We start from the raw sequence: 12,059 nt of genomic DNA on the forward strand, positions 1-12,059 counted from the left end.
CCTGTCTGTCCGGCGCATGGTAGCTGCTTGCACCTACATTTACAAGATGAGGGGTGAATTCCCCGAAACACTGTGTATTGAGCAGGGAGTGGTGCTGAGGGGTGAATTCCCCGAAACACTGTGTATTGAGCAGGGAGTGGTGCTTTCTTTCAGGTTTGCCGAGCGGAAGGTGCGACGTGCTCCTGGTGTGCTCCGGATGGCAGTCGTGAGTCAGTCAAGTGTCAAGTTCGGCAAGAAGCGTGTGCTCCTCGTTGGAGCAACCAACTTCATGACATTACCGCCGAAGTCGCAACTTCTAAGTTCGTATTGTTGTCCCTCACGCGGACGTGCGACTAGTTGTTGGAGGTGACAGCGTTGTGAATAGCTATACTGGCTCTCAACGTCTGTTTAGCACAACTCCATGAGCGACTCTGACTCACGCTGCTACCTGGGGCTTCACGAGGTGTTTGTCGCGCTGGAAACAAAGCGTCTCTGTAAGTTTGTATCCCTGGTGATGGTTTGGCCTGGAGAGCAGTATATAAGTGGTGCTTTTCAGGCACAATCTTCCTCAGCCTACTCAAGCTCAACTGATGAGGGGTGAATTCCCCGAAACACTGTGTATTGAGCAGGGAGTGGTGCTTTCTTTCAGGTTTGCCGAGCGGAAGGTGCGACGTGCTCCTGGTGTGCTCCGGATGGCAGTCGTGAGTCAGTCAAGTGTCAAGTTCGGCAAGAAGCGTGTGCTCCTCGTTGGAGCAACCAACTTCATGACATTACCGCCGAAGTCGCAACTTCTAAGTTCGTATTTACAAGCTACTGTGCTCCAATCCTACCAGCCCACTTCGTCAGCTCTTGCCTCCCTCTCAAGCCCCCCGACCAGCCCATGTTCGACCCACTCGTCTCTCTCTTTCGTCCGTCTCGACATGCATAACTCAGTACCAGCTTGAGACAGGGCTACCTGTCAACAGCCTAGAAAGTTGCCGTAGAGCCTTCCCCGCCTGTGCTGTCCCTGTATGGAATGCCCTACCACCCGCCGTCCTCAACCAACCACCTGACCGGAAACGGCTGCAAAGTTTCAAAAGTGTCTGTCTTCCGGCACCTCCGTGCTCAGCAATGGCACTGGGCCACTGACACTCTGTAATATGTATGCACATCTGCCTACACACTGCTGCATGTTGCCATACGCCCTGTGCCCTGCTTATCCTTTTCTCTGGATCTGAATGTGCACCCCTTACGCATTATATAATTATACTATATTTAGTTCTCTCCCCCTCTCTTGCTCCCCAACCCTCCCCCTCTCTCTCTCTCTCTCTCTCTCTCTCTCTCTCTCTCTTTCTCTCTCTCTCTCTCTCTCTCTCTCTCTCTCTCTCTCTCTCTCTCTCTTTTCTCCCTCTTTTCTCTCTCTCTCTCTCTCTCTTTTCTCCCTCTTCTCTCTCTCTCTCTCTCTCTCTCTCTCTCTCTCTCTCTCTCTCTCTCTCTCTCTCTCTCAGTCTGCTAGTGGCGCGCCTGGAAGCCGAGACCCAAGGTCGGCAGAGCATCCCAGACCACGCCACCACTCCCCTTATTCATGGTTCACACATGACGGGTTTACGTGGCTCTAGTAAAAAAAATAATAATATAAAAAAGGACCGGCGGAAGCGGTTTTTGATTGCTCCGGCCATACCATAGCCGTTCGTACTTAGTTTTTGATATACAGGTGGAATCCTGATAATTCGAATATGGCTTAATTCGAACATACCGCTTAATTAGAAGTTTTTCCAGGACCGATTTCTGTCAATACGATTCCCACATAAACTTTTCTGATAATTCAAACCTCGAACCGGACATGTCCGGTTAATTCGAAGTTCCACGGATTCCACTTACATAGAAAATGTGTGGGATTTGTGCTGATAATTCGAAGTATTAAAGCAAAGTGTAATTCGAAGTTCCCTGTACACTGTACTGGTCAGTTCAGTATCCGTGAAATCTGTATCTAAGGTCCATAGCGCAACTCTGCATGAACATGGGGGCATATACATATTGTGTTGCGGGTTCATGTTTGGATAATTAGAATGTCCGGATAATTAGAAGTTTTTCCTGGCATTTGGAGGTTCAAATTATCAGGATTCCACCTGTAGTGGGCACACATAACTTCCACAGCAGTAACCACACGTTGGTGGCCAAAATGTTGGTCCGGCGCCGGATGACCTGATCAACCGGACCGGTTCCGGCGGGCCTGCTCAGCATGGTCCTCTCACATGCCCTTGTTAGCTCTAGGCCATACTAGGGACACGCTAGGTCCGGCTAAGAGTTCACCAATGCAGAGACTTCTTCCTGTTCATCTCACCATGAAGCTAAGCGGTGATTTTGTGTCTTACCGATGGCCAGTAGCGTTTGTGAGGCGCTTTGCAGCCGTCTGGCATTCGAGAACAACCGAGCATCCACCTTGAGTGAGTAGACGCCAGAGTCTGCCTCCTGTAGACCCTCTATCTTTAGCTTCTCAGAGACTGGATGCATAACAAAAAGAAGAACAATTCCTTGGATCATGTGACCACCCTAGTAAAGTAAAACATTTCAATAGAAAAGGAATGGAAAGGGAGCTGAGATTAGGCATATTCATGCCTCAAGAAAGGAAACTACGGTAGACTAGAACTGCTGCACTTGATCCTCGTTGATTTGGGCCGCTGTCAAAGTGTTAGCAATAGCAACCATCATAACTGAACAAGTGCTCTGGAGACAGCAGCTTTAAAACACAGCCACACTGAGGAGGACTAATTTAGCTGTAAGCATTTCCTATTTGTCGACATGCATTAATGCCACGAAAAATGATGATTAGTCCCCATTCCATCGTTACGTAGACCCACTGATGACCGTAACAAGAAAACAGCACGTTCTGAACAAATCCTTTCGTTCTTTCTCGCGGTGCGCCCTGCAACCATTGTTTCACATTGTAATCATGCTCATGCATGTCGACAAATAGGAAATGCTTACAGCTAAAGTAGTCCTCCTTGTGGCTGTATTATAACCATCATAACAACTAGCAAATGCATGTTAAATGCATAGTACAGGACAGGGCATGTACAGTCCTGCTCAATGAAATCCGATCGAGTAAGTCAAGTATGCGACGACGGGCGCTGTGCAGCCCTAGCTCTGTGCGCACTGCCACTGGTGTAGGGTGCAACGCTGACTCGCCGCTTGCCCAATCGGATTTCATTGAGCAGCATTGTAGCCATGTAGGTACGCTGAATGTCAATTCGACTCGGCCGTGTGATGGTAAGCCGAGAGTAGCCTGCAGTGACCCGGGTGGTCGGACTTTGCACTTTGGGTATCGGTAAACATCCCAGGCCCTGGGTAAATTGCAGCCTTGTTCACTCTCAGTTACCCTCCCTGAACGGGATTGAAGTCGGGCCGAGCAACCAATCTGCACACTGCACTAGTGCACGCTGGTGTGCTTGCAGTGCAGTGTTACAGCTTCACAACACTGACCCCTGAGAGCAAACATATGGGATCGGATTCCATTGATTGCAGCAGTGAGACCCGTAAAGGCCGCGGATTACTCTGATAAGGCTACCACCTGTCACTGAGGACCACTACAGCTAAGACCAAGGGCTGCCGCATTTCCAGTCAAATGACCCTGGATACGACGATCCCTGCTCAGAGGGGCCACATGTGTAAGGTCTCCTGAGTGGTCAGCTTGGACATGTTTCATTGTAGGATTATTTTGTTCAAGGTATCCGACACCTAAGCCATTTAGCAACATTGTTTCTACAAAATCCACATTATCTCCAGACACTGCGGTGAATAATGGAGTGTGGTGGTGCGGCCCATTAAGCTCAGCCGACCAGAGGTCTCGGCTTCATAGCTCCACGGATATGCATGGGAACAAACAGTGCCACGGTTTGAACTGCAGTTGCATTTACTTACGCTTTCCACTGCTAGCACTGTATTTGAGCATAGTCTGTGTCACGGGCACTCCCAGCGCGTACCAACTGATGACTTGGCTGCGGGTCTTCACGTTGAGCAGGGTGATTGTGATCTGTGTACTGGATGACTGCTGCGTTGAGACTTTCTGCACGTCAGTGTTAGGCAGGCTGAGCAGGGAAGTTGCCGATGCTATAGTCAGCAGTAAAGGCATGCAGAGGGCAAGAAAGGGATAGGCCTTGTGCACGCCTTATGCACGTTGTACAGATGCACGAAATCCCGTAGAATCTCGTAGAACCCCATAGACCCGGCTGGGTGTTGAATGGGCAGGACCCTATTGTGTTTACTGCTATTTCCATTAAGAACATGGGCCCTGAAGGCACTTCATACGAAAACTTTTTCCGACAAAGATCTAGCTAGTCATTAGTTCTATCCAAAGTAAAGAAGCCGGAAAAGCGATTGTTTGCCATTAATTATGAGGCTAAATTGGTCAAGCGCGCATGTACAGCACACAATGAACACCCAACCATGTACAGCACACAATGAACACCCAGCCATGTATAGCACACAATGAACACCCAACCATGTACAGCACACAATGAACACCCAACCATGTACAGCACACAATGAACACCCAACCATGTACAGCACACAATGAACAGCACACAATGAACACCCAACCATGTACAGCACACAATGAACACCCAACCATGTACAGCACACAATGAACACCCAACCATGTACAGCACACAATGAACACCCAACCGGGTATGTACACACCTACGTCCCTAGTACAGAACTGTGTACATCTGTACAACGTGCATAAGGACCATTGTGAATACTGGATAGTGGCATGTTGTTCTAGTAGGACACACCAGAAAAACTGGTATATTTTTTACCTGAAGCTAGCCGTAGTCATACGCTGTACATAATTAGTACACTTCAACGTGACCTACTGCTCAAACAGCTTCAAGAATATTTCGACCGTGCATCCCCTAAACTGACGTGGACCGGTTACGCCACTGTTTGTGTGCTAGGAATGCATGAGATGTGTACTATTCATATATGGCATGTTGGAGTTTTTTTCTTTTTTTTCTACAAAATCCACATTATCTCCAGACACTGGGGTGAATAATGGAGTGTGGTGGTGGGGCCCATTAAGCTCAGTCGACCAGAGGTCTCGGCTCCATAGCTCCATGGACGCACCAAAGTCATTAGAGATTGGAAAGAATTTCCAATTTTGCAGCACAATGTAGGCAGGAAAGGAAATTAACTCACACATCCCTCCTTGTAAGGTCAAGTAGGCCGTCGAAGATGTAACTCTTCCCACTTTGTTGGTGGCAACACATTCGTATGCACCCGCATCTGAAGCTGACAAGTTGCGCACAGTCAAGTAGTGGTGGTTGGCATACGTGTCAATCTTAAACCGCTGCTCTATGGTATCCAGTTCTTTTCCGTCCTGAGAGAGAAAGCAATCATGCATCACAGCATGTATCAAGTTACCATCGCCACGAGCAGTCACTGTTAGAAGAGTTTGCTTACAAGGACAGGTGGACATACAGGCAGACAGACAGACAGACAGACAGACAGACAAACAGACAGACAGACAGACAGACATACAGACAGACAGACAGACAGACAGACAGACAGACAGACAGACAGACAGACAGACAGACAGACAGACAGACAGACAGACAGACAGACAGACAGACAGACAGACAGACAGACAGACATACAGACAGACACACAGACACACACACGCACACACACAGGCGGGAATCTACTGTGCCCATGGTGAGACTATTATGACATTTCAGGTAGCGGCGAAATAGCCAGTTTTCTAACGTATGAACCACTGTAATATGGTATATGGGGTTAGGATTATCTTCGATCCCTAGCACAATTTACCATAGCAATTATTATCAAAACATGCAGAGTAGCTTATAGTTTGTCTTGCCTGTTCGAGACCTACTATACCCCACAAGGCCGTCACAGCTGGGGCGGCTGGGGTGGCTGAAACCGCCTCACTTTTTCGGCCGTTTTTTTTAGCACGCTGCAACAAAGCGCAATGATCACAGCTCAACGCAAACGTGGCAAATAATGAAGAATCCTTGTCCCCGATCGTGGTTTGTTGCAGAATAAAAAAAGTCTTTCATTGCAGTTACAACTGAAATGGCACCAAATGCCCGGAAATGCTTGCAAATGGCTTCAATTTTTGAATTTTTTCCCGGAGGAGGGTAATGAAGTCTTCTTGGTTTGTTGCAGAATAAAAAAGTCTTTCATTGTAGTTACACTGAAAGTTGTATTTCTCGCCGGCCGAGCGCAGCGAGATAGGCGAGAAATGATTTCTCGCGAAATATTTTCAGTTGCAAATATGGCATCTGGTGTGTTCTTTGTTGTCGCTTCTTTTCCTGACTTCTTCAGTCAGTTTTGAGTCTCACCAGTGTCCCTGCCCTCCCACCCTTTATTTCTGTGCATATTATCAATGCTTTTATCACTGTTTGCCGTGATGTGCTTGCCATGCCTACATGATGCCTAATCGCCATTGGGGATATACACCCGGGTTTTTCCCTAACAAATGCGTCCGTCGGCGCGAGGGTTTTTTCCCGGCTGGCTCGGTCCAGGAAAATTAATCTGACGGTCCCAAGTGGTTCTGCATCATGGCCTATTTCTGCTATCCACTGGCACGACTATTCTATCTGAGACACTCTGTTCTCAGTCCTTGCTTGCTTCCATACCTCACTCGTTATCCGGTTCACATCTGGCTGCGGCCAACTACCCTTCACTTTGTGTGTTGTCGCTATTGCTGTCTATGTCTCTGTGTATGCCAGTATATGTGGAGCGAGAATGGCACCAGATGCCCGGAAATGCTTGCAATTGGCTTCAATTTTGAATTTTTTCCGGGGGAGGGCCCCGACCCCCCTTGCATGGCCACCCCACCTCCAAAGACCGTTTAAGTCGGTGCGACGGGCCTGCCCCAAACAGCATGGTATTGAATACAACAGTATTGATGCAATTGTTGCGGGGGGGGGGGGGGTATTTCCGGACGATAGGCTCTTCCGATTACTCTCACATAATCTCGCGTACACCACACTCAGAGGACTGATTTCGTCTTTACTCCAAGGAGAGTCAAAGGAAAGGCAAGGAATCGAAACAACAAGAATGTGTACAAATGCGTGCATGCGTGCTGGGTCGCAATCTGCGCAGTCCGCACGCAGTCCGCACACCGCCCGCGTGGACCCAGCACCAAAAAGGGCATATACGTTCTAAAAGGGGCAGGGACAACATTAATTTTGTTTCCATTGCCTACCTTGTGCCAAGTAACTGTGGGAGTCGAGATGCCATTGACCGCACAGTGCCATGCAGCAAAGTTACTAGCCAGGTGGTAGTACACTGTCAGATTGGTGGGGCCATTCACTATGACCGGCGTTGCTGGAATGCACAAATACACATGCCCATGTATGGATGTGTACATGTTTGCATGCATGTACACACACACACACACACACACACACACACACACACACACACACACACACACACACACACACACATACACACACACATACACACACACAACACACACACACACATACACACACACACACACCATGTGGCCCAACAGAGCTTTTAAAATTCATTGACCCCAACATACGCGAGATAGCCCTATCAGATACATGTACATAACTGCCGAGTGAGACAGACTTATCAAACACAGACTTATCAAACACAGACTTATCAAACACAGACTTATCAAACACAGACTTATCAAACACAGACTTATCAAACACAGACTTATCAAACACAGACTTACAAACACAGACTTATCAAACACAGACTTATCAAACACAGACTTATCAAACACAGACTTATCAAACACAGACTTATCAAACACAGACCTGTCAAACACAGACTTATCAAACACAGACTTATCAAACACAGACTTATCAAACACAGACTTATCAAACACAGACTTATCAAACACAGACTTATCAAACACTCCAAAAGCGCAATGCACAATATTACTTCTGCAATGTGATAGGTGACAAATTACACACACGTAACAAGCGATCCAATCCACAGTTTTTCTTCAAACGTTTGCATTGCTGGTGGCCACAGCTCCATCGTAGGCTACACTGCGGGAAGGGAAGTTGGAGCAGAGTTCAACTTCTGCGACGAGCAACGCCCATGGCTCACTTTCTACATGGCAGGTGCATGTGACTCGAGTGCTATGGTGTGCGTGCAATATTGGACTGTGTGTGCCATGCAGGATTTCGCAGCGATGTGCGGTGCATTGTGCATTGCAGACTCTTAGCGCGATGAGGTAAAGAGTTTAGGTCGATACTCCATTGCATCGTGGAAGTGGTATTGTGCATACATTGTACTTCAGCTTGTACTTTGAAGTCGACTCAAGGAACCTGGGTAAATTCTAGCATGATGTTCCTGCTCCTCCATACACACTCACACCTTGCAGTGGCTGATCATTCACACACAAAAACTAGCTTGAGCACTAGACAACACTGACCATGGTGCTAACCATTTGGTTAAGAGAGAGAGAGAGAGAGAGAGAGAGAGAGAGAGAGAGAGAGAGAGAGAGAGAGAGAGAGAGAGAGAGAGAGAGAGAGAGAGAGAGAGAGAGAGAGAGAGAGAGAGAGACCGGCAGATAGGCACTGCGCAGCCAAGAAGACTAGAGGCAAAGCCGGTAGAGGCAAGTGGTGGCAAACTTCCAGTTATGGTCCCCTCTCCTATCCTACTTGCACGTATACCGACACATGAACGCACAAGAAGAACAGAGAATTAACGCATGCCCACCCATCCACATAGATATGACCTGGAACTTACTGAGTGCTGCAATGGTGAAATCAAAGTAGGCCAGTCCTGCTTCGTTAGCCGCAAGGCATGTATACCATCCAGAGGCAGCAGACGCCACCGCATCAGCAGACACTCCCGATACCGATGACAGAAGAATAGTTGCTTTGGAAGACATAACCCGGTAGTTGACACCGTTGTCTATAAGTCCACTCGAGGTCAGCAATGCATTGTTGCGATAGAATGTTATTGTTGGTTGGGGACTGCCGGATGCAGCACATGTGATGCTGTATCCATTCAGTGCTGATGACGCAGTCTGAACTACGAGGTCTAAGATCTCGACATAACTGCCAGGATGAGTTGTGATATTGGGTGCAACACTTGCCGCTGCAGCGTATATCAAGGGGAGCAGCAGAAACAACACAATTTACACGAATCCGCTTTAATATACATGACTGTACAGTATACAATCAACATCCCGGCAACGTGCAGAGCGATCTAAGGCCATACAACATCCAACGTGCAGAGCGATCTAAGGCCATACAACATCCAACGTGCAGAGCGATCTAAGGCCATACCACATCCAACGTGCAGAGCGATCTAAGGCCATACCCATACTGTCGGACTAGCAAAGGATGTGTCTGAATCTATGCATACGGTGAATCCTTGCAGAATCTACTGAATCTACTTGCAAGTATGCATACGGTGAATCCAAGGCTTGCAGGATCTACAGATTGGGTGCCTGCTAAAAGTACCGGCACGCCGGAGAGACGTACATTGTGGCTATTGGGCGATGGGAATTGAATCCACATGTAGATGTAATTTCAATATACGTTCTTCTACCATCAGTGTTGCCTGACCAGGGAAATCTAACCACTCGCGCAGGAGCCGTGCCTGCGAATCACAATGTGCAGTACTCATACAGTTGTGTGAACTGAGCATCCCGGGGTCGTGGAGCCGCAGGGCCAAAAAGCGACTGTTTGACTTGACTTGGGCTGCGGAAAGTGTCCCCCTGGCCTGGATTTCGCAAGTGAGCACTCTCTGACGCTGTACCTGGTGTTTGTGACCATCATCATGAACCACATTGCATCCAGTCATTAATACAGCCCTCTCTTGAATAGTGCCCCCCCCCCCCCGGCTTGTTGAACCAAGCGCATGTGCAAGTTTGGTGTTCTTTTGCAAATATATCGTGACCATGTCACTGCACTGGTGGCTTCAGTTCAGGATCAAAATCGCAGTTCTTGTCGCCGTTTCTGTTGGGTCGTGATAGTTTACAGTAAACTTTGGGCTCTGTTTTTTTTCTCTGCCTTCTTTGCTATTATCATCGGCTGGATGATGCAAATGTACATGTACCAGCATTGAAAAAATAGTGCCCTCTCTTGAATAGTGCCCTCTCTTGAATAGTGCCCTCTCTTGAATAGTGCCCTCTCTTGAATAGTGCCCACTCTTGAATAGTGCCCTCTCTTGAATAGTGCCCTCTCTTGAATAGTGCCCTCTCTTGAATAGTGCCCTCTCTTGAATAGTGCCCTCTCTTGAATAGTGCCCTCTCTTGAATAGTGCCCTCTCTTGAATAGTGCCCTCTCTTGAATAGTGCCCTCTCTTGAATAGTGCCCTCTCTTGAATAGTGCCCTCTCTTGAATCATCAGTGCCCTCTCTTGAATAGTGCCCTCTCTTGAATAGTGCCCTCTCTTGAATAGTGCCCTCTCTTGAATAGTGCCCTCTCTTGAATAGTGCCCTCTCTTGTATAGTGCCCTCTCTTGAATAGTGCCCTCTCTTGAATAGTGCCCTCGCTTGAATAGTGCCCTCTCTTGAATAGTGCCCTCGCTTGAATAGTGCCCTCGCTTGAATAGTGCCCTCTCTTGAATAGTGCCCTCTCTTGAATAGTGCCCTCTCTTGAATAGTGCGCTCTCTTGTATAGTGCCCTCTCTTGAATAGTGCCCTCTCTTGAATAGTGCCCTCGCTTGAATAGTGCCCTCTCTTGAATAGTGCCCTCTCTTGAATAGTGCCCTCTCTTGAATAGTGCCCTCGCTTGAATAGTGCCCCATCTGTGATGGACATTGAAAAAAATAGCGCCCCAGGGACACTAATCACGCAAGTACGGTATGCCTCATAGAAGTAACTTAGTTCTATGAACTTCTATCACAGAACAGACTACAGTCCATCCAGAAAAGGTTGATATCCTAGCTTTTCGGCCATAAACGGGTCAAATTTTGAGTTTTCGTCTCCTTTTTTTGACAATCCCCCATGGAATGCTCTTCCAATTGTGTTTTTGAAGTCTATTTCTCCAAAAAGCAAGCCATAACAAGAATAGGATTTCGGCCAGGTTTTGCCCCCAAAGCACTGAATCGGGTAAAAACCATGAAAATCCAGGCCGTTCACTCCACTTGCATAACAGTCCATTTGCAGTTCGAACCCCAGTTGAGGTGCCTTTTTGGACCCTTTTTCAAGTTTCGAATCGCGCGGCACTGCACAGTGTACCACAAAATCGCCAAACACGGGAGCTCTCCAGAGCCAGCGCTCAACCTTTTCTGAATGGACTGTAGCGAATCACGTTGATTTTTGACTGTGGAATGTGGGCGTTGGGTAGGTACTGCATCTCCCTCAGTTATTCTTATTGTACACAGTCATTGTAAGAGTATCTGATAGGTAAATTATTATATCTAGTAGCAAGAGTACATAAGGTTTATGTACTCTTGCTGGTAGCGGTAGTAGTAGCGACATAGGTATCGCAGTATTTATCAGTATCAAAAGAGACACACCCTATAATATAGGCCTACCTGCATCTCCCGCACAAGTCCGCACCAGCACCGCTACCAGGCCTACTATGATGCAGGCCAATGATGTTTGTCGTTCCGCTCGATTAGCGCACATTCTTCTCCGCCAAGACATGAGCAGTTTGAACTTTGAACCAGCGGAATGAAGTACTTGTAGAACGCACCCAGTAACAACTACATGTAACAGTTACTACCTGAACTACAGCTGTTGTGTGTTGTGGAAAGTAATTAGTTTGGACTGGTTGCATACGGCGAAGCTGGGATTCAGAATTGGCCTCGAGGCCAGCGTTGATGGATCGTTTGTTCTGCATCTGCGAGCAGAATTCTTTGGGCTTACAACCAACCGCAACGATCGCCTCAAGCTGAGAGGATGCGTCGTTTCGGAGCTCTTTGCACCGCTGCTGAAGGCTGAGTACAATAATCCAGCGAAGCATGGGCACCAACGGTTGCCTCTTCTGTCCAAAGTTAATATTTACTCTTGCTGATAACCCAGATTTTGTGCTTTGATGTACGATTTTTCTTTCGAATGTACACCATGCACGAGCTATTGACAATAGTCAATAGGCTATGTAGTATGTGCAGTGCTATACACCTCTGATG

The 12,059-nt window shown here is 47.6% G+C and overlaps 1 protein-coding gene across 1 annotated transcript in view; it reads right to left on the reverse strand.

Moving 5' to 3' along the window:
- The window catches only part of LOC135809496 (hemicentin-1-like), a 23,805-nt gene extending 12,149 nt beyond the window's left edge, over positions 1-11,656 (reverse strand). The window contains exons 1-6 of the mRNA XM_065322853.1: positions 11,463-11,656; positions 8,719-9,072; positions 7,187-7,308; positions 5,155-5,335; positions 3,880-4,068; positions 2,334-2,462 (exon numbers count right to left, since the gene is read on the reverse strand). Of these exons, the coding sequence (XP_065178925.1) occupies positions 2,334-2,462; positions 3,880-4,068; positions 5,155-5,335; positions 7,187-7,308; positions 8,719-9,072; positions 11,463-11,574 (1,087 nt within the window). The 5' untranslated portion in view covers positions 11,575-11,656. The remainder of the gene's footprint in view (positions 1-2,333; positions 2,463-3,879; positions 4,069-5,154; positions 5,336-7,186; positions 7,309-8,718; positions 9,073-11,462) is intronic.
- Positions 11,657-12,059: the final 403 nt, after the last annotated feature.

This window comes from Sycon ciliatum, chromosome 2, assembly GCF_964019385.1.
Source record: "Sycon ciliatum chromosome 2, ocSycCili1.1, whole genome shotgun sequence".
NCBI lineage: Eukaryota > Metazoa > Porifera > Calcarea > Leucosolenida > Sycettidae > Sycon > Sycon ciliatum.